The 19929-nt window shown below is 42.7% G+C and overlaps 1 protein-coding gene across 3 annotated transcripts; it reads right to left on the reverse strand.

The window, feature by feature from the left end:
* Positions 1–379: 379 nt before the first annotated feature.
* On the reverse strand, positions 380–18490 carry c2cd3 (C2 domain containing 3 centriole elongation regulator). Of its 3 annotated transcripts, none has more exons than XM_034548325.1 (33): positions 18248–18490; positions 17118–17387; positions 16883–17040; positions 15630–15808; positions 15340–15497; positions 15099–15231; positions 14873–15004; positions 14624–14771; positions 14435–14535; positions 13676–13870; positions 13463–13578; positions 13248–13366; positions 12884–13015; positions 12360–12605; positions 12067–12218; positions 11385–11628; positions 10420–10603; positions 10141–10324; positions 9884–10056; positions 9667–9802; positions 8939–9207; positions 8758–8838; positions 8074–8673; positions 7650–7997; positions 7413–7551; positions 7258–7322; positions 6957–7162; positions 6737–6870; positions 6057–6203; positions 5765–5955; positions 4109–4850; positions 3606–3714; positions 380–622 (listed from the first exon to the last, which is right to left on the reverse strand). In XM_034548325.1, exons 1-33 carry the CDS (start codon positions 18297–18299, stop codon positions 485–487), a joined length of 6381 nt encoding a protein of 2126 aa, XP_034404216.1. In that variant the 5' UTR covers positions 18300–18490; the 3' UTR covers positions 380–484. The 3 variants fall into 3 exon arrangements, with proteins under 3 accessions (XP_034404216.1, XP_034404215.1, XP_034404214.1); XM_034548324.1 differs by having other exon boundaries at positions 8758–8835; positions 12360–12812; XM_034548323.1 differs by having other exon boundaries at positions 12360–12812; positions 18248–18469.
* Between the last annotated feature and the right edge of the window lie 1439 nt (positions 18491–19929).

Consider the following 19929-nt stretch of genomic DNA (forward strand, 5'->3'; position numbering starts at 1 on the left):
TTTAAAACCTGTTCCACGCCAACCTGTTCCACGCCAATGCGTACATAGCAGCGGTCTGTGTGACTATGCACAGCTTGTTTGCCTCCTCTTTCAAATCCAGTTACTTCAGACACTCTGCTGCACTCATTTTGAATGGAATTACCTTTTGTTGTATTATTCTACAATGCACCTGAACAACCATACATATATTTCCACATGTACTGTAGATAAGTCTTCGGGTGAATGTTTCATGTATTCTTGAGCTAGTTCACCTTTAACTCAACAGGAATAAACCACAGGTTCAAACAGTCAGGACATGAATATTAATGTCGCTTGAGGCCTGTTCCAAGAAGCAGATTATGGATTGTAATGCAATGTAAAAAGACACAAACAATTTGAAAACAGTAAACAGTAATATTTATTTATAAAAAATACAAAATGTTACATTTAATTTACATTATCTCAAACCACTGAGCTATACAACACTTAAAAAAAACACCACGTACTAGTGATTGTCATCAAAGTGAGCCGCAAATATTTGTGCTATTCTTTCAGTCTCCTTCTTCATGGATGATGGCGACATGTTAGGACGCTGTCGAGGACCCCTGTGATGTGGAATACGGTGAAGTTGAGACCTCGGCCCCTGGAAATATTCAAAACAGAAACATACCTGCAGTGTGAGTGCTACAGAAAATAATGAGTCGAAGAATATGATTTTCTAGTGTATTAAAAAAACAAACAAGCACCCTGATTAGTCAAAGGGTATCGTATTGTGTGTTTGAGGTGTGTGGTAACATATGAGTGACTGCTCAAACAGAGCAAGCCTTTCTTTAGCTTAGCAGGCTTGTCACATGTCTCTCTAGAGTACTCGGAGTACAATCTGGAGATCAGCAACAAGTGACTACTTTGAAAAACTCTTTAAAAAGGTCCTTCCTGCAAAGTAAATGTAATAACACTTCCATCTCCCCACCCTCCTTGAAGCTGGATCCATGAACATTGGTGTGATGTAGAAGTACATTTCCATCTCTACAGCTGAGTGGGAGTCACCCAGCAGACCATTTTGACACTGGGAAGTCCTCTGGTGAAACGTGTGCATATGAGCTCGCCTCCTCAGTTGTACAGAATATCAACAATGAATACCTTTCTTTATAAAAGATACTAAAAGGAGTATAGAGTCAAGTGAAACTGCTTTTAGCCACCGGCTCGTCCGTCTGCATGTTGGGAGTCGTGTTGAGGTACGCTCTGAATTCCGTATTCAGTCCTTTCAGATGCCTGTTGCCAAACTGTTGTTATGTTATTACTCATTGGAGAAGGGAGTGTTTTATTTGCAATATGGCAATAAATACCTCTGGTTACATTATAGGAGTGTTCTTAATTATAGTGTACTGGAAGTGACACTTCCAGTACACATAGCTCCTCCTATGAATCGCCACCTTAACGTGGTGGAGGAGTTTGAGTGGCTCAGTGATCCTGGGAGCTATGTTGTCCGGGGCGTCAGCCCCTGGTAGGGTCTCCCAAGGCAAACAGGTCTCGGGGGAGAGCCCAGACTAAGAGCGGTTCAACAAACCCTGATGATAAGCAGCCCACGGACTGAAGCTACCTTGCCCGGACAAGGGAAACCGGGGCACCCTCCCGGAGCCAGACCCAGGAGGGGAGCTCGTCGGCGAGCGTCTGGTGGCCGGGCTTTCGCCCAAATATCATGGAGCAGCAGTCACCCTGTGGACCCACCACCCGCAGGGAGAATTATCGGAGAGGAGGCTCCGACCGCTTGTCGAACCTCAGATTCAAGACGAACAGTGCGGATTCCGTCCCGGTCGTGGAACAGTGGACCAGCTCTTTAACCTCGCAAGATTACTGGAGGGGTCCTGAGAGTTTGCCCAACCAGTTTACATGTGCTTTGTAGACCTGGAGAAGGCTTTCGACCGGGTCCCTCTGGGGTTTTTGTGGGGGGTGCTGCGGGAGTATGGGGTGCCGGACCCGTTGGCACGGGCCATCCGGTCTCGGTACGCCTGCAGTAGGAGCTGTGTTCGTCTCCTCGGTAGTAAGTCAGACACGTTCCCGGTGGGTGTTGGCCTCCGCCAGGGCTGCCCTTTATCACCGGTCCTGTTCGTGACCTTCATGAACAGGATATCTAGGCGCAGCCAGGGGGCGGAGAGGATCCGGTTCGGGAGTCTCGGGATCGCCTCTCTGCTGTTTGCGGATGATGTGGTCCTGTTTGCCTCCTCGGACCGTGACCTCCAGCATTCACTGGGGCGTTTTGCAGCCGAGTGCGAAGCGGCAGGGATGAGAGTTAGCACCTCCAAATCTGAGGCCATGGTGCTCTGCGGGAAACCGGCGGGTTGCTCCCTCCAGGTGGGGGCAAACTGCCTACCCCAAGCGAAGGAGTTCAAGTATCTCGGGGTCTTGTTCACGAGTAAGGGTAAGGTGGAGCGGGAGATCGATAGGCGGATCGGTGCGGCTGCAGCAGTAAAACAGGCGCTATACCGGTCCGTCTTGGTGAAGAAGGAGCTGAGCCGGAAGGCAAAGCTCTCCATTTACTGGTCGGTCTACGTTCCAACCCTCACCTATGGTCACGAACTCTGGGTCGTGACCGAAAGAACGAGATCTCGGATACAAGCGGCCGAAATGAGCTTCCTCCGTAGGGTGGCCGGGCTCAGCCTTAGAGATAGGGTAAGGAGCTCGGACATCAAGGGGGAGCTTGGAGTCGAGTCGCTGCTCCTTCGTGTCGAAAGGAGTCAGCTGAGGTGGTTCGGGCAACTAGTCAGGATGCCTCCTGGACGCCTCCCATTAGAGGTTTTCCGGGCACGTCCAACTGGTAGGAGGCCCCGGGGAAGACCGAGGACACGCTGGAGGGATTATATCTCCCGGCTGGCCTTGGAACGCCTCGGGATCCCCCAGAATGAGCTGGAAAGTGCTGCGGGTGAGAGGGAGGCCTGGGTCGGCCTGCTGAACCTGCTGCCACCGCGACCCGACCCCGGATAAGCGGGTGATAATGGATGGATGGATGGATGGAAGTGACAGACGGGATACAAACACACATTATTCCATTGATCTTAAGATCATTTAAACTACTTTGTCAACTTCTTTCCCAAAGCTAAGGGTGTCAAAAGAAAATGTGACCAAGAAAAACTTACTAAATGAGGGCAGATAGATGACGCATTTTCCTTTGCTTTAAACAATGGATGGAACAATGAAAACCAGAAGTATTAATGATCTTACAACAGTATGTACAGGATCTTTGTTTAAATATTTGTCAGATAGTGGGTGGGCCCCAAGCTCCGGGCTTTAGTTTGTCCAGTGTCATTATTCTCCACAGGACTCTGGACAGTATATGTCATTTGTAAAGTGATCTAGTAATAACTAATGTTTTTTGCATGGCAGTTTGGCCCTGATGTCAACTGTCTATGTGTTAAACTTTGTTTATGTTGTCAATATGTCTTTGTATTTGTCCAAAAATCAAGTCATACATATATAGGACTGTACAAAATGTAATACCATTCCTAAATACTAAGAAGTTATAACTGAAACAGAGATATTCAAGTACTCAGTGAGAGGGTGAAAAGTAAAAGGGGAGAGGGAGCGAGTAAGTGTGAATGCCAGAAGTAGAGTGTGTGACAAATACTCACCGGGTCACTGGCCGTCTGGGAGAAAGAAGGAGCTAAACGTATGACTCTCATAGAGGCCTCGAGTTGGTGAGAGGGGAGGAAGAAATTAGGGACCTCCAAAGCGTCCACGCTGGATTTTGAAAGTTAAAAAAACAATTAAATATGTATGATGGCAGTTAAAATCAAAGATTCATGAGCTGAAGCTGGTAACATCCAAAAAGGACACAAATTGTTGAAAGACGTTTATCTTGTGGGGAGGCGTCTTCGTCTCAATTGACATCTTCCCATTAACGTCACATACAAACAGTTACACCAACAGTTCCCAACTAAATCACACAAAGAACCACTGACAGAGGGTGGCTGCATCTGTTCATGATATTACAGCTGCATGTTAAAGACAGACTATGAGTGTTACAATTCACTCTCTGAACTAGTTCTGCCATGAATCTGTGATCTAAAACCAATAAAGAGCAACAACGAATCTGATAGCCAGGCAGACAACAACAAATACAGATCAAGGATACGGTTGGAGTGGGATGTCCACGGAGCATGAAGCATCATGGGTATTCGTGACGTTTAGTATGGTGGGTGATGAAGCTCCGTCACTCGACTCCTCGTTGGAGCTGTTGGGTTGTTTTGCTCGTCTTTCCTCTAAAGCTTCAAGAGTCCTTTCACCATCTCTCTCCGTGTCTGAAACGTCTCCTGCCGATTCATCAAAACTGTCACTTTGTTCACTTTCTTCTCGTCCACAACAGTCATGAGTTACCATCTGCCTTTTCTCGTCCTCATCGTCGCTCAGAAATGGCTCCTCTGGCGTCTCCAGGCTCTTCAGAGAAATCAAGTCGGGGTCCGACATGATGCTGGTCCACGGACTGGTTCTGTCAGTTAGAGAGGTCACCTCATTGAGAGGCCTCGGCGTCACCACAACCTCTTCGTAATCTTCCTCTTCATCATCATCAGCTTCCTCTTCCTGTGTGCTACCTGTCCCGTCTTCATCTTTGTCTGATCCTTCTTTGTTTTCCCCCTCGGACACGGTGACGTTGTAGTTTCGATTGTCCTTTTCTTCCTCAGGCTCAGAGTCTGTATGGTCTCCAGACATCTTTGGCGAGGGCTGAGGAGACACATCTTCTTGGAAAGAATCTGGAGCTCTGCGTGGACTGGAGATACTCTCAGGGAGAGTCTGTGGGTTGTTGTCTCCAACAGGGGAAGTTGTTGAGCTTCTCTGGGGATCTGAGGGAATCGTTTCTAGGGGGTTTCCTCGTAGACCTGTATGAAGAGGACAGTGAAAATGTTATACTTGTTCTGTCAGTACACTTTAAAAGTCACAACTTGATAGGTGTTTGTGACTTGTGCATGGCTCAGCAGGTGGGATGTTTGGCTCTTTACATACATGCTGCGCCCGGTAGCTCCCAATAATTTTACTACATTATTTTGTCTTAATTTGTTGTTTTCTCGTGTTTATAACTGGCGCACTAATGGCATATGATGATAAATTCATCATCATCATCATCGGAAAAGGAAGCATGGGGAGCAGACTTTGAGACCAATTAGCCGTAATAAACGCCGCCGAACTACATGTCAGCTATAGAAGCAGCTATTTTGTTACTCATTTAATTGTTTAGTCATTTCACGATCAAAAATTAAACCAAAAACAATATTTTAGAATTTGATTTGTTTTGGACTGTTTGGTCAGATAAAAAAAGCAATATAAATACATCACCGTGGAAAGTATACAGATAAAATTGATTAATCGAGAAAATAATGTGCAGATTAATTATGAAAATAATCATTAGTTGCAGCCCTAAAGTAAAGTATAAAAACTGTAATGACATGGGTACTTTTAATCTGGCAGAAATGCAGTGTCGACTTTATTTCACTCGTTGAAATTTCAGCAGCACTGGTTATTATTTGGACTGAAAAAGTCAGACGGTACAGTGTGTAAGCTAAACAGTAGACTGCGTGCACAATGAACTCTGGGTCAACTACCAAGGTAAACTAGAATGACTAGTAGTCCTTTAAATGGTTAAATTACAATATATTGGACTTTTAAGAAAAAAGGTACCGTCATTTATAACAGTTTTAAATGCTAAAATGATCTCACTTGAGATCTGCTGACGGAAAACATTGCTGGTCATTTCAGAAACATTAAGTGACCTCCTTAAGCATGTAAAAGAGCTCACCACTAATGATATTGTTGACTTGTCCAACTAAGTGGTCGGACTTGATAAGAAGCTGGCATGTGTCAGTCTCCGTTTCCCTCTGTTCCTCATGCTTGCCGTGACAGTCTTGCTCACTCATGGACGGGAATGTGGGTGTTAAAACCTTACGGCTGAAGTATCTCTGGATGTTGTCCAGCTCACTCAGTTTCTTCCTGTAAAAACAATGAGGTGTATAGTCAAAGCTAATGTTTAAAAAGAAGAAGAAGCAACAATCACTTGAATTTGAATGGCCTGTATATCTGAGGAATGATACCTGAGTGCTGAAAACAGAAATGAGCTGGAGGGATTGATGTCAGCACTGCTGCTACAGGTTGGATGAGCTGCTGTTTGCTCCTGCAGACTCTGATGGTAATGACGTACTTTGTCCATGTGCTCGAAGTGGCGTTCATTCTCACTTGACCTGAACAGAAGTACAGACGATAAATAAATACAATGTGGAGGCTTGTTTCAGCATATTGGAATGCTTTGACTGAATGAAAAAGTAAGTTAATATAGACCCCATAGACCTCCATGTTAAAAAGCACAACTTTACAGCAGAAATAAACAGGTTTACGGCCTGGTACAAAAATCAATGTTGGTGCTCAATAGCTAACTCTACTGTTCATGCCAACTGTTTATGGGTTTATTTGTTATGTAACTCACTTATTTAAAATTGTACCAAGGCTTTAAGGCAGGTTTAATTAAGGGAGTGGCCTCTTTGAGACACTGGTGGGTGCCGTCTCAGGTCGCTAACAGCTAGCTCTCTCCTCTGCTGCGTCATATGAGATTGTCTCAGCTCCACCTCTTTGGCCATTTTTGGATTAGCCGGGAGTTAGGCTGTGTTGTCACTTTCCACACACTTTGAGCTTCACAATGGCTCTTCAGGAAACTTTGGTTGACGTCACAGAGACCACGGCTATATTGTATACAGTCTATGGTAATCGTTCTACAAACCTTTCAGAGAACAGCCTGTCTGTGTGGTCAGGTGACGAGATCTTCTGTTCGGGGTATCGGCTAATGTGAGAGGGGAAGCTGCTGTATGTGGCTGTGGTATGGTAGCTGAGAGGGAGTGCCTGGAATAAAGCTTGCTAATAAAAGACATCCATCATGATTACAAATAGACATAAACAATTATTTTTGTTTTTTTACTGTATGCATGAATACTTTCTCTCACCGGGGAACTTTTGGACGCTTCTTCATTCACAGTTTTTCTCTGTTCCCTGAGATCTTGGACCCCCTTCTGCGGAGTGATGGACACTTTAAGCTGGCCGTGACACTGACCACTGAAGTCTGTGATGTTGTACCAACCACACACCGACTGGAACCCACAGACTAAGGGGGACAGGTCGACAGAGGCAAATCCAACAACCCTGTCTGTTTCTATGGAAAAAAAACAACAACCCAAGAGTGAATTAATATATCAAGCAGTTCAATGTAATATAGACTACATCATAAAGTGAAACTAATTCCTGTACCTCCTTTGTGCCAGACTTTGAACACAAGAGACTGTTGTGCATCAACAAGTAGCTGCTTTGAAAGCCTGTAAATTTGATACAAATCATCAGCCTGATATGCGATTGTTCATAGATCTCCTCAAAGATTTTAGGTAATGTCTGTTATATAACTTGACCTGCACTCATGTTGATGGTCCCACACTGGGCAGTCAGCGTTGGCTACGACAGCTGTGGACACTGGTTCAGCAGAGTCTGCAGTGACGAACGAAACACAGCAGCATGGTGACCCTTCACTGCGCTCTGCTAAGGGACAGCCTGCCAGAGAAACACAACACACATCATTATTATCAATGATAAAGTATGTAAAAAAGAAGAAAAAAAAAGAAAAAGAAAAAAAACTTCAGGTCGCTCACCCTTAAGATTCAGGTGCATGGCCCGGTCCACTGCAACAGTCACAGGGAAGGATTCTTCCATGCTCATTCCTGTGTGTTGCACCGACGTGATGTCTGGAGTTGTTCTGGAACATGTATTCTTGTGTCTACTTTGTGATGTTTTGGGTGTAGCGGGCGAGGGGGCTCGATCAGCTGCTTCCATCTTTTCTGATAAGAGCTCCCCCTGGCTGTCCGAGTCCATTTGGGGGTCAACTCCAGCAGGGACTGTCCCCACCTCCACAGGGACAGAACTTGCTGTCAGGGTTATGTGCACCCTGAGAGCAGCTCCTTCTAGATCTGCTGCTGAGCGTCTGAACACTGGATACACTCCTGAAAGAAATACAGCCATCATGTTACTACAGCAATAATAAACAGTTCATTTATAACACAAGTAGTACTTTCTTACCACTGAGGGTTAGCTTCTTCGTGGATGTCTTTGCAAGAGAGGACAGGTCGACAAACGCTGAACCCACCAGTCGGTCGGTGTCTCGGGGCCTTTGGGTTTTGTCTTTTGTGAAGGCAACCCACACCTGAACCTCCAGCTTTTCCTCTCGAAGATACCACATCAAGGGCTGAGTGCTCTTTAGTTCCACTGTTCTACTTTCCTGGAAAGGCACAGTGGCCTGGCCTCCCTCCTCAACAGAGGGGTGTTTCAACTGGGAGCAGAAGGCATCCTGGTCGTAGAACTTGTACCTGAAGTAGCAGTAGGTGGAGCGCTCCAGCTCACTGAGGCCTGGCAGAAGCAAGCAGTGAACAGGTATCCATGCTCTGGGCATCGAGAAAGTCAAAGACAATTTTCTAATATCGCCTCCCCAAGTTTCTTCATCAACCTGCATTTCATTCTGGGCCATCTCCCAGCTCAAACCCTGAGCAGCTTTAATGACTCTTTCCCTGTCTGATTGGTGGGCGAAGTTGACGGAGATCTCAAGGCCCCCGACCGAGATGTGCTGGTGCTGAGAAGAACTTGTTTCCTGAGCTAAATACACTCCAAACCAGCCAGAAATACCTTAATATTTGGAAAAAGAAACAAAAATGACTGTTTTTGTCAGAAAAACTATTGGACTCAGCGTTCACCGAGAGTGCAGCGTACCTGTTCTTTTATGGAGGAGAGCAGCAAGAGGTATTTTCACTGTGCCCAACACCACATCCTTAGGTTTATAAGTGTGCACTGCTGAAACAAATATCACAACACAAATTAGTAACTTATAGATTATATTGACAAACATTTATATCAATAAGTAATTGAATAAAACAAAAAAAGCGTTATAAACTTTTGCGGCTGTCTCGGTTCCAGACAGTGAAGACAGCAGAGGCTTCCTCCAGCTGCTCAGCCAAGCTGCTGGTTTCTCCACTGCTCCTGAGAAACAGCAGATCACAGGACACCTCCATGTGGTGGTCAAACTCCGGGCAGAAGGTCCTGGCGGCTATGCGGGTGCACCTCCTTTCACTCTCAGGCAAGAAGGGCAGCTCGACTGTGATGTACGAGTTCACTCCCACACTGGCAAAGTAGCTGAATCTTTCATCATGGTCTGATAAAACCCTTAAACAAACAGGCAGAAGCACAATAGCAGACTGAAGGCATTGAGGCAGTATCTGTGAATGTGCACAAGACATATGCAAATACTTTTTGTGTGATGCCGTAAGGTTTTTAAATCTCTGCTGTGGAAACACTCTCAGACTAATTACTGGAGCTGAACGTCACTTCATTTGTTGATCTCAAAACCTGCCGTTGAAAAACTTTCAATGTAATAGGCTGGTGGCAGAAGTGTCAGCAGTTAGAGCACTAACTCGGTAAATAAAACATAAACTACATTAAAGAGTGTGTCTTAAAGAGTAATAAATGAGTTATTTAACTCTTAACAACTTCCCTAAACAATTTATTTTGTATTCATTCAAACCCAGAAACTGCTCACTTGTCATCACACAATAAGGAACAGTTTCACACATATTTAATATAAAATCAAATAAAGCTCCCAATAGGACAGCGGTAGAGATGTACCTTGCTGCGGCCTGCAGACCTGATGCTCTGTGCACCTGAACCACGAGCGTCACAACACGAGAGGCAACTCCTTTACCAGTCTGACCTTCAGGTCTCACTGGTCGGTGCTTGTACCGAATGCACACATCTAGTAAGCCTGAGAAATACAACAGATCAGCCACGACTTATAAGACACTAAACGTGTCAATGCATTATATTATTATGAGTGTCTGTGTACCTGAGGGCTGAGGCTGATGTCTCGTGGGACTATCTGTCCTGGGAATCAGGGGCAGGGAGAACATCTGAGCCTCTTTAGGGTGCTGACTCTGCATGGTGACCATTGCACACAGTTTGGACAATGGAAGCATTCCTTTGGCCACAAGCTGGTCTCGAACGTTTGGGTAATAATATCTACAGACACACAATCCTGTATATATGAAATCAGTCAATATTAAGCCATATTAAGATATACAATATACAATAACAACCACAAACCTGCACCAGACTTCAAACTGGACACCCCCTCCACTGCTTAGGCCTTGACTAGAAAGAGAGCTGAGCAGCAGCCTCTGAACGGGAACTCCTTCAGGAGCCAGAAGCACATGAGTCTCAGTGTGTCCAAACATCGGGTCAGGGACACAGAGAGTGGTGGTGGTACGAAACGGCTTCAGGTTCACGCCTAGATACAGGAGATACAGGTCAGACTAACGCAGGAGGAGAAACATCTCGGGAAATTCTTTATGGTGAAGGTTTTATACAATAAAATGGCCTTACTACTCTCTATGAGGCTTTTGTCCAATTCTGCACCAGGGTCCCCTTCCTGACAGGGGAAACTGTACTGGATGTAGCAGTCAGCCTCACCCCATACTGTGGACTGCAGAGGTGTCAGCCCATTGATTTTCTCCACTCTTATCACAAACAGATGCTCTCTCATAGTTTCCACTTGTACTGCTTTCACCTGAGGGGGCAACACAGTAGAAACAAAAACGACATGCACTTAGTTGACAGATGTGACATTTCTTGGCTGACAAAACTATACAGAAACATATACGGTTTACAGAACAGTAATGTACAAATGAAATGAGTCTGAGCCTTTTCAGATGATATTAGTATGAGGTTTTAGTGGTTAACATGTTCATGACTTCAGTATGATCTCAAATAATCCACATGAATCAAACAAAAAACAGGCTAACATGATTCTCACATACTTAAGTCCTTTTCAAATATAAGCAGTGTTACACCTACTTCACTGATAGATTAAGTAATTTATTGTGCATCAGCAAAGAAATTCCCCAAGAACTCTAGAGATCATTTTCCAAGACTTTTTCAGGGTGTTTTTAGTGATGAAAAGTGCTTTACACTGAATTTTCCTCTCTGTGGAAGTCTGATTAAAAAGACGTGCAGTCTATGGCTGTAATCTATCTATAAAACCATCTTGTACGTGCTTAGAAATTCTAAATAATAATTTAACAGTAATTGCAACTGAGAGCAGTCTATTAAAAAAACTGATGATTCTGTGCATCATTTTGCCCTTTCACATGGCAATGCTTTCCATTTTTGGGAGCTGTGATAATAGAATGGTAGTTTGTTTTCAGGAAATCAGGTTTAAAAAAAACAAAAAAGGAAAATGTAATCCTACACTTTTCTATGAACAACCTTGGAAGGTGCTGCTTACCTGCAGTTATGTGTTTGACAAGAACACATACACAACATAATTTGAGCATGAAATTAACACAGACCTTTGTTTGTGAATGAGGCTGGTGATCAAGCAGATGAACTGGTCTCATGAGATGAGACGAACTGTCGTAATCTTCATCCCTTGTGCGCTGGAGGGCAACTATTTGCTCTGATCGGCCCATCGCCAAGACAACCCGGAGGTGTCCTTTACAACTACCTGAGAACACATCAATGACTGGCATGTAGCAGTCTACCCCTAAAACAGGGTACTGGGCCTGGAGAAGAAGGTGGGTGATCTTTGGATCCCTGGAGGGAAGAAAAACAGAGAGGAGCATTAATAGGAGGAGCGTTAATAGTCTCTCACTCTGGCAGGTATGTTTGAGTTCACATAGAAATGTGTGTGTAGTGTAATTTGTGGTGGAACATTCCTGGAGTTTCATTCTGAGAATTCAAAAAAGTGAATGCATGGAGGATAAAAGACAATGTAGGCTATATGGAGGAGTACTATAGCACCTCCCACAGGGCAGGTTGCATTAAAGAGGATGTGAAAGATCGCCAAATATTCAACAAGTTGAACATTAATTTTCTGTTGAACAAATTATTGATTACGACTCATTTACTCTAATTTCACTCTAAAAGTTGCCAGTAACACTGGAAATAGCTGGTGACCTTTTTTGAGTCAATTAATACTTAATCACACATTTTAAAGATCATAAGAAAATGTGTTGTCTCTCTACGACTTGCCTAAATGACATGTAGAACTGGTGTAGAGGGAGTTTAACTATGCCGAGAAGTCGATCCTGCCCTGAACTTCTCGTCTTCTGCCACACCTCGACTACCATCACATTATTCTTCATCCGTTCTAGCAGCTTAGTTGTTAAAGCCACAGGCGTCACCTGAAACAAGGGATGGAAAAAAAAAAGAAAAAGATATGGATCACTGGGATTCTGTATTTACAAAAGTAGGAGAATGTTGCTTCTTTTGTAGCTTAATGACAAATAAAAAGATGGTTCAAAGATTTGATCTCCTGGGCTAACCTGAACAAAGTTGAAACTGGGATTCGCCTGACCCCAACTGATGACAGATCTCATCGTCTCATCACACCAGAGTTTACAATTCAAGTACACGTTTGGAGCCTGCATGGGCCCACAGTTGAAGTTCTTTCCATCTGGCACCATGAGTAACGTATGCAACAGGACCTCAGAGTCCTCCTCCACCTGCTGCCGTGAGATGCCAGGAGATGTGTGGAGGCCGGGATGGGGAGAGCTTTCTTTTGAGGGTTTCTGAAGAGTCCAAACATTCAGCCTTAGATCTTCAAAGGAGTGAGCTGGTAAGTCCTCCCTGTCAATGTCAACATGTTGAGACCTGGAGATGGTCTCTCTCTGTGGACTGGGGGCAGTTTGTGAAGGCGATGTGTCTCTCTGAGCAACCTTGCTTCTACTTTTTTCAGAAGAGAAATCTTTGTTGTCTCTAATAAGTTCTAGTAATACCTGAGAAAAATAATGGTATTACTTTTATGACACTTGGATAAGAAAAATCAGGCTTGTAAAAAGTGTAATACCTTGAGAGGTCCAATCTCCTGTGTTTCCCTGTTTCCTTCCACACTCTGCACAGGTAAGACGACAGACTGACTCAGCTGCTTGCTCTGCAGCAGACAGCGCAGCGGGTGAACTGCCTTGCCGATGGGTACCGGCTGAAAACAAGAGAAGCCAAGGTCATCAACAGCACTTCAAGGTATTCTATTCAGGTAATGTCTACCTGTGTTTGTTGGCATTTATTAGAAACAGGAAGTCTGTTTCATTTGTTTTACATGGAAGCTCTAGTTCATAAGAGAGTCACACTTGGAGGTTGTGCTAACGGTTAAACATTATAATTTAATGTTCCAAGAAAAACTCACATAAGAACAACAAAAAGTAGGTACTTACTTTCTTTTGGTCGTTCTTTCGGCAGTAAACCTTGAAAATCAGATCAGTTCCCCACCATTTGTTCACTGTTGCTGTACTGAAGTGGACAGGAAACATAGTGTGCTGATGGAACTTCACCCCTAAAACACACAGAAGAGTGTTTCAGATTCAGACACAAACCCGTACCAGTGTTTTTCACTCAGGTAGGTTTCAATAAGGCAGATACTAGGTCATACTTCCTCCGGTGACTTTACTGGCAACGGCTCTGGTCACCTCTCCATCTCCACTCTTACTACGATCATGTCGACTGGAAGTGGAGGCCGTTGGGAACACGTACTCAATAAAATATGTGCTAATGAAAAAGAGAGGAGATATCACGGGTTGTTTTGACTAATAACTACAATGTTATGTTAAAATGAGATCAAAATCATGTTAAATGTTTCACCCACCACTTCTTGCTGGGTAACAGTCGAGGAGGTTTCCCTTTGATTGAGGTCTTTCTAGGTGTGGAGGTTGTAGGTACGGTCAGGGAGTCGATGGTCACTCTCGCCAGTCTGATCAAACGCAGCACAGTCAACTGCTCTGCACTAACGCCAGGAGGAATACCACCAGCATCCGCAGACCGCTGAGGCTCTGAGTTTGAACTGAAAACAGCCAAAATATGATGAATAAGAGTCTTGAATATACAAAAGGTGGTATGTTTACATTTAGTTTATTCTCATACTTTGTGTTTTGTTTGTGCTATATGTCTGGTCTATATCCTGGTACCTTGTGTGGATCTCATATCTCCCATGTAAATGGTTTATTAAACTGGTCAATTTCCTTCAGCATTCTTTGCAGAAGGAAATTATTTCCTAGCTTATTTATACATGTCAATCAATAAGTACCTCAGGGAGAAGATGTGCCCCTTTAGAGTGGCTACTTTTAAAGGTGGAGGGATGAAAAACATTGGATGACACACGCCGATCAACCTCCGAATAAATCTCTGTATTGTCTGTGCACTTATCACAACAATCAGAGCCTGTCCACTTTAGTGAACGGAAATTGATGGTGAGGACATGATTACGTTGCAACCAGTTTATCTCCCTCAATACTAGACCAATTTCAAAAGATGTTGTCCCCATTTTTAGACAAAAGAAATAAAGGAAATTAGAGTTGTGGTTGAAAATACCAACATTGCCCTTTCAAGAGCATGTAAAGGCCCTTACCCTCCAGTAATCCTGGGTGCCGACTGCGCCAGCTGTTTTTTACTTGAGGACACTGTTCCTTGGCCCTCCGTCTCAGTGTCGTTTGGTCTGATATCTAACATCTAAAAAACACCAACAAAAATCAATTCTGACCGTGGTACTACACTACATGCTTTTTCCCTGACAATATTCAGAAAATGGTCTACTTACAGGAGTTTTGTAGAACAAATTTTCCAGTAAGCTCTGATCATATTGTGGATCACTGAGCTCACTGTCCCCACACACACTGCTACGGCCAGACAGAGATTCAGGGAAGGAGCCATCTCCATTCCAGAGATGCAGAGGAGATGTGTTTAAGCTAAACAAAACAGAAAGAAAGAAAAAGTACAGATCTTGGAGAAAACAAAAAAACAGCTTACATTTTCTGTCATCTCTGGAAATAGATGTGCACTTAAATACCTGCCGAGGAGCAGCTCCACAGCTCTGTTGTCCATGTCAACATGACGGTCTAGACTGTGGTCTGAGTGCTTGAGAGTTGAATCAGCATGAAGAATATTTTGAAGAAACCCCCCAGAGGGAGACGGGAAGTGCCTGCAGACAAAGGAATTAAGTATTATAGAATGTGTATTATAAGATGATAGAAAACGTTGTTGTTGTTTCTTTTACAAACTTTTGAAACACAAACTTGGAAGGTGGCTGGATGTTATCCTTTGGGAGAGGGAGTGGGGTGTCTTTCAGAGTCGGGGCAGAATCCACGTCACATTTCAAAGCTGATACCACCATAGCATTTCTGAGCTTGTTCCCACGCTCTAGAATAACTGAGATGAGAGAAAACGGTGGGCATTTGTAAAGAAACCGTCAATTTTGTGTGTTTATTATTATTGTTACTGTATTTACGCCTGATGTTTAGTCAGACTGCAACCAACCTGACAGGATATCAGTGGTTGTTTGGCCACAAGGCTCCTGATTTGAAGGATTCACAGCAGTTTGACTGTTCTGAAATCTATTTGTTGTCGGCATCTGATTCTCCAGTGACTCTTCTTCATCTTTCTGGGCATTTTGGAAATATAAGTGGTCTTTCCCTCTGAAAATATTATAACAAGATATACAGTAAAATCGTTATGCTCAGATATAAACGTACTACCAGTAGACTCTTATTACAACACACAGGCATTTGATTATGAATGGCAACATCACAACAGCAACAACATTGTACCTTGGAGTGTTTCCACTGCTGCTCCCAGCTGATTCTTTCCCACTGCCAACTGAGAGCGATCTGGGCTGTGAGGGCACAGTCAGTGTGGGGATTTGCGGTCTTTCAATGCTGATATCTGCGATGGGACCTGAGCTGCTGCTGTCATAGGCTTCTGTAAGAGGCTCCAAATTAAGGGAAACCTGAGAAAAATAACAAAGATGTGGTTTACTACTGCGGGTATACAAGTGTAACACCTTGAACATTACAATTGGGGTGCGCAATAAAATAAATAGTTTTTTTGTCAATGCCACAATTAGGTTCTCGTGCCTTTCAAAGTTACTTGTGATGCTCTATTGTCCTTAAACAGGCTATGGTCAGTCACAAAAAAAGTCACATCAATAAAACAGTAACACTGCAGTTGGTAAAGATGAATTGTCTTGACTAATGCACGTCTCCCTAGTCACTACACTTCTGTAGCGGTGTAAGGGACTACGGTTGATGCGTAATCGGTGCATGCATTTAATGCATGGGAACCGCAGATTAATTACACAGTTAATGTTAACCACTGCAGTGTTAAATAAAGTTTTACTGACAATCGTTATCTGCCAATATCTACTAAAATGTGTGATCAGGACATCGGCATTCATGCTTTTCTCGTCGCCGATCTTTAATAATTTTATATTGTAAAAAACAAATTGTGTTTAAATTGACACGAGGAGAACGAAGGTTACATTATAATGGGTTCAGGCTCTGTTCAGTGAAAACTAGTATTGGGCGAAGGTAAGTTGTCATGATGTGTTCACATGTAATCTAAATGTAAATAAATCCCATTGTATGAAGGAGATATTTTCACAGCAATATGAAATAATATATTAGAGAGGGAATTATGAGTGTTTACACTAGCTCTAAACAGTTTATAATATATATTTAGTGTAATACATATACAATGTATTTAAGAGCGAAAAAAAAAAACACTTCATAAAAGGATAACTTCTTTTATGCTTTACAGACTTCAGAGTGGTTGAAAATATTTTTGGGACTATGGCATTTTTGGAGCTGCTATAATCAAACAACAATATGGATTATCATTCATGGGCAGCATTAAAAAAAAAGATTTGCTTAATTCTTTTTTGGTGCCGATCAGATCTGTGATTCGATGCGTGACTCCGATCTGTGATATGATCCGAACCGTGAGTTTTATGATCCACTACACAGTATATCAAACATGCACAAATGCAGTTGGCAGTTCAATATGAATTCAGGTTTCCACTCACCTGTAACTCTCCCAGCTTCTCAGATGTTGGAGATACAAGGGTGTAAAATCCACTGATGGGGTGTGACAGAGAGAGATGAGAGATGCCCGCAACCTCAGCCCGTGAGATCGGCAAATGATCAGGTTTTGTCAGAACTTCCAGCACCAGCGAGCTCATATCTGTTCATCAAAGACAGGTTAGTGGCTGATTGAAAACAACATTTGAATTGTAAACATATCAAAGCTTTCTTAGTTACCGGTCAGATATGAGGTGAACTGCTTTGGGCCACAGCGAATAGGGAAGCGGGATGTGGTCTTTATGGTCTTCTGAGACGGATGGGATCCATCTCTCGGAAAGAAGTGTGTCCCATTGGAAGACTCTCCCCACCAGCGCAGCCTGATGAATGTTGCAGGTGGAGGCTTGTGAACTGTCCATAATACTCGACTTATTGTTACTCGCAGGAAGCATCTTAACTGGCCCTCAACAAGAGGAGGGAGGCTGGTGGCGGGGGACACATCGCTGGGTACTGCAAAGAGTTGTTTTGTACAACAGCAAGATCAAGATACAAACAATGTAAACACAATGCAAATACTAACACAAAAGAGAACCATACAAAATGACTAGTAAGAGTGGCATTTGCTGCAAATCTTAACTCAATGTTGGCTTTTTTGTTTTGTGAGAGAACAATTGAATGGCAAGAAATTCAATTTGACACTTTTGCAAACGTTCAGACAGTGCTTACAAAAAATACTGACACTTTCCCCAATAATTTGACCTCAGTGCCGGAAATGCATCAGAAACACTAAAGCTCATAGTCAAGGTCTAAACACACCAAGTATTGAATACTTTGATAACAGTGTTTTACAATTACAATTCAATCTTTATTTAACCAGCAAAGCATCATAACTCGCCATAGAGCAGCAATCTTTATCAACAACAAATGCTGGGACGTTTTAATCTACACAGCAGGAAACACCAATATTTTATGAAAACACACATTAAACTGTTGATATTAACGCCAATAGTTTCCTCTACGAGAAAAATTATGTTACAATTCGCTTTTAGCATCTTTTGTCAAACCTGCAAACAGCGTAACAAGTTAATAAACAAATGTCTGACGTTACTACGGCACGTTAACGACATTGACAACACAAACCAAGAGAAAGTGAGAGCACATTAACTTAACATAACATTAGCTGGTATGCTACCATTCGAGTCTAAAGACGTGAGACTGACAGCTGACGCGAAGAGCTAGCGTTAGTAGCTAAATAGCAGGTAGTTAGTTAAGCTAGTTAAACTGGCAAGTATTTGAGCTAGTTAAACTAACGTTAGCAGGTAGCTAACTAACAAGTTCCGCTAGTTAACTAACGTTACAGTTTAAGTTACCTTTCTTCCTGCTGCTTCCAGCTTTGACGGACCTCTGTTTCCTGCTCTTCATCCCGCAGCTCAGTAAATACAAATGCAGAATGACAGCCTGGTCATAGCGGTTGGTAAACTGTTAGCAGGCATGATTTATTTTGTATCACCCTCAAGGTTACTAGCAAATAATCCGTTTAACAGAGCTGCTGGTTTGAACTGCACAAATCACGCGCGCACACACCAACACGCATGCAATCGGCGGCGCGCAAAACTGTTTCCGAGCAACAAAGTCCGAACGTGCCGCCTCCGCTGCCGCTTCATTTCACCGCTGCATTCTGGGATATGTGGTTTATTATGTTGCGGTGGCTAAATAGTAACGTTTCTGCAGAAATTCGACTAGTTTCTACACATTTTCGTGACGATAACAGTCTTGCATTCAGGCATGTTTACCTCAGATCTAATTTATAAAACGTGTCTATAAAGTATTGCACTTATTCATTCAAATAATAATCATAGTATATTGTTCGATATTATAAGGTATATCCGATTTGTTTAGTATAACTAAATAATGTTAAGTAAAACGTGCTCTTGTTTTATTACTCTCATTGATTTTTCCCAAGATTGCATTTGACACAATTTAGATGATTCTTTTTTTGTTCAATACATTTATTTGGCACATTTCCTGGCAAGGGGAATACAGAGGCAAACGTAATTAAACACGACTACAAGGCCATGCATGAATGTATCCAAAATGTATCACAAAATGTAAATATTATGGTTTCACACATTGTGACCCACATTAAGGAAAGACTTGCCAATTAACTTAACTGCAGGTTTTTAGACTGTGGGACCAAAGACATTCATCATTACAATATAAGCAGCACACAATTTGATTTGAATAGAGTGAAACATATTTCACCATGCAGCCTTTTACATTACCAGCAGAGGGGAGCAGCACTGATCCTTCCATCACTACCAAGTTGCTCATTAACAGCAGTATGTAGGGATTTTCTGACTTTATCAAACCTGAGCTTAAAAGTTTCTTGCATTATTTCTGCGTCCCTTTATTTAGCTGTTGCTGGGCAGAATCTCTGCCAGTTAGCGTTGTATTCAAGTCTATGTTTCAATAAGTTGTGCAGAATAATTGTAACATGTTATCAACTACTTCTCAAATTGTCTCGATGACGGCATATGGTCTAGCCATGTATTCTTTAGGTAGATTGGACTATGCTCTTGGATAGCAAGTCCCTCTGCAGCCATGTTTGTTGTGGTGAGCATGCATAACAGTGAGGGCTGCTGAAGGTGTTAAGGATGAGTGCCAAATAAAATCTTTGGAATTCTGGAAAAAGTCAGGCTTCAGGTTGTAAGTTGGATCTGTGAAACATTACTTTAAACATTTCTGCTTGTATATTTACTGGTTTATTATGTTTCTAAATGACTGTAAAAAAAAGCATCTTTAATTGATAGACATGAACCTTTGCTGCTATCTATCATTTGCGCATGAATTGAATCCTTTTTTATATTCACAATATGTGTTTCTCTATATATAGCTGAAGTAGTTGTTAACCACTTGATGACAATAATGTGAGTTTTTTAACTGAAATACAGTTGTGGTCTCATATACTTGTGTTTTGAGGCTAAATGTAGTTATGACTGTGTTTTAATGGAATGAATACTTGCAATGAAACGTATTCAAGCTTCTTGCTATC

This window comes from Cyclopterus lumpus, chromosome 13 (genome assembly GCF_009769545.1).
Source record: "Cyclopterus lumpus isolate fCycLum1 chromosome 13, fCycLum1.pri, whole genome shotgun sequence".
Taxonomy (NCBI): Eukaryota; Metazoa; Chordata; class Actinopteri; order Perciformes; family Cyclopteridae; genus Cyclopterus; species Cyclopterus lumpus.

Coding starts and splice junctions, on each gene's coding strand:
- c2cd3 (XM_034548323.1), bottom strand. CDS start 18,299: ATGAAGAGCAGGAAACAGAGGTCCGTCAAAGCTGGAAGCAGCAGGAAG. Junction 13,579..13,675: donor CTGTTACCCAGCAAGAAGTG/GTGGGTGAAACA, acceptor CTTTTTCATTAG/CACATATTTTATTGAGTACG. Junction 4,851..5,764: donor AGTCAACAATATCATTAGTG/GTGAGCTCTTTT, acceptor CTCTTCATACAG/GTCTACGAGGAAACCCCCTA.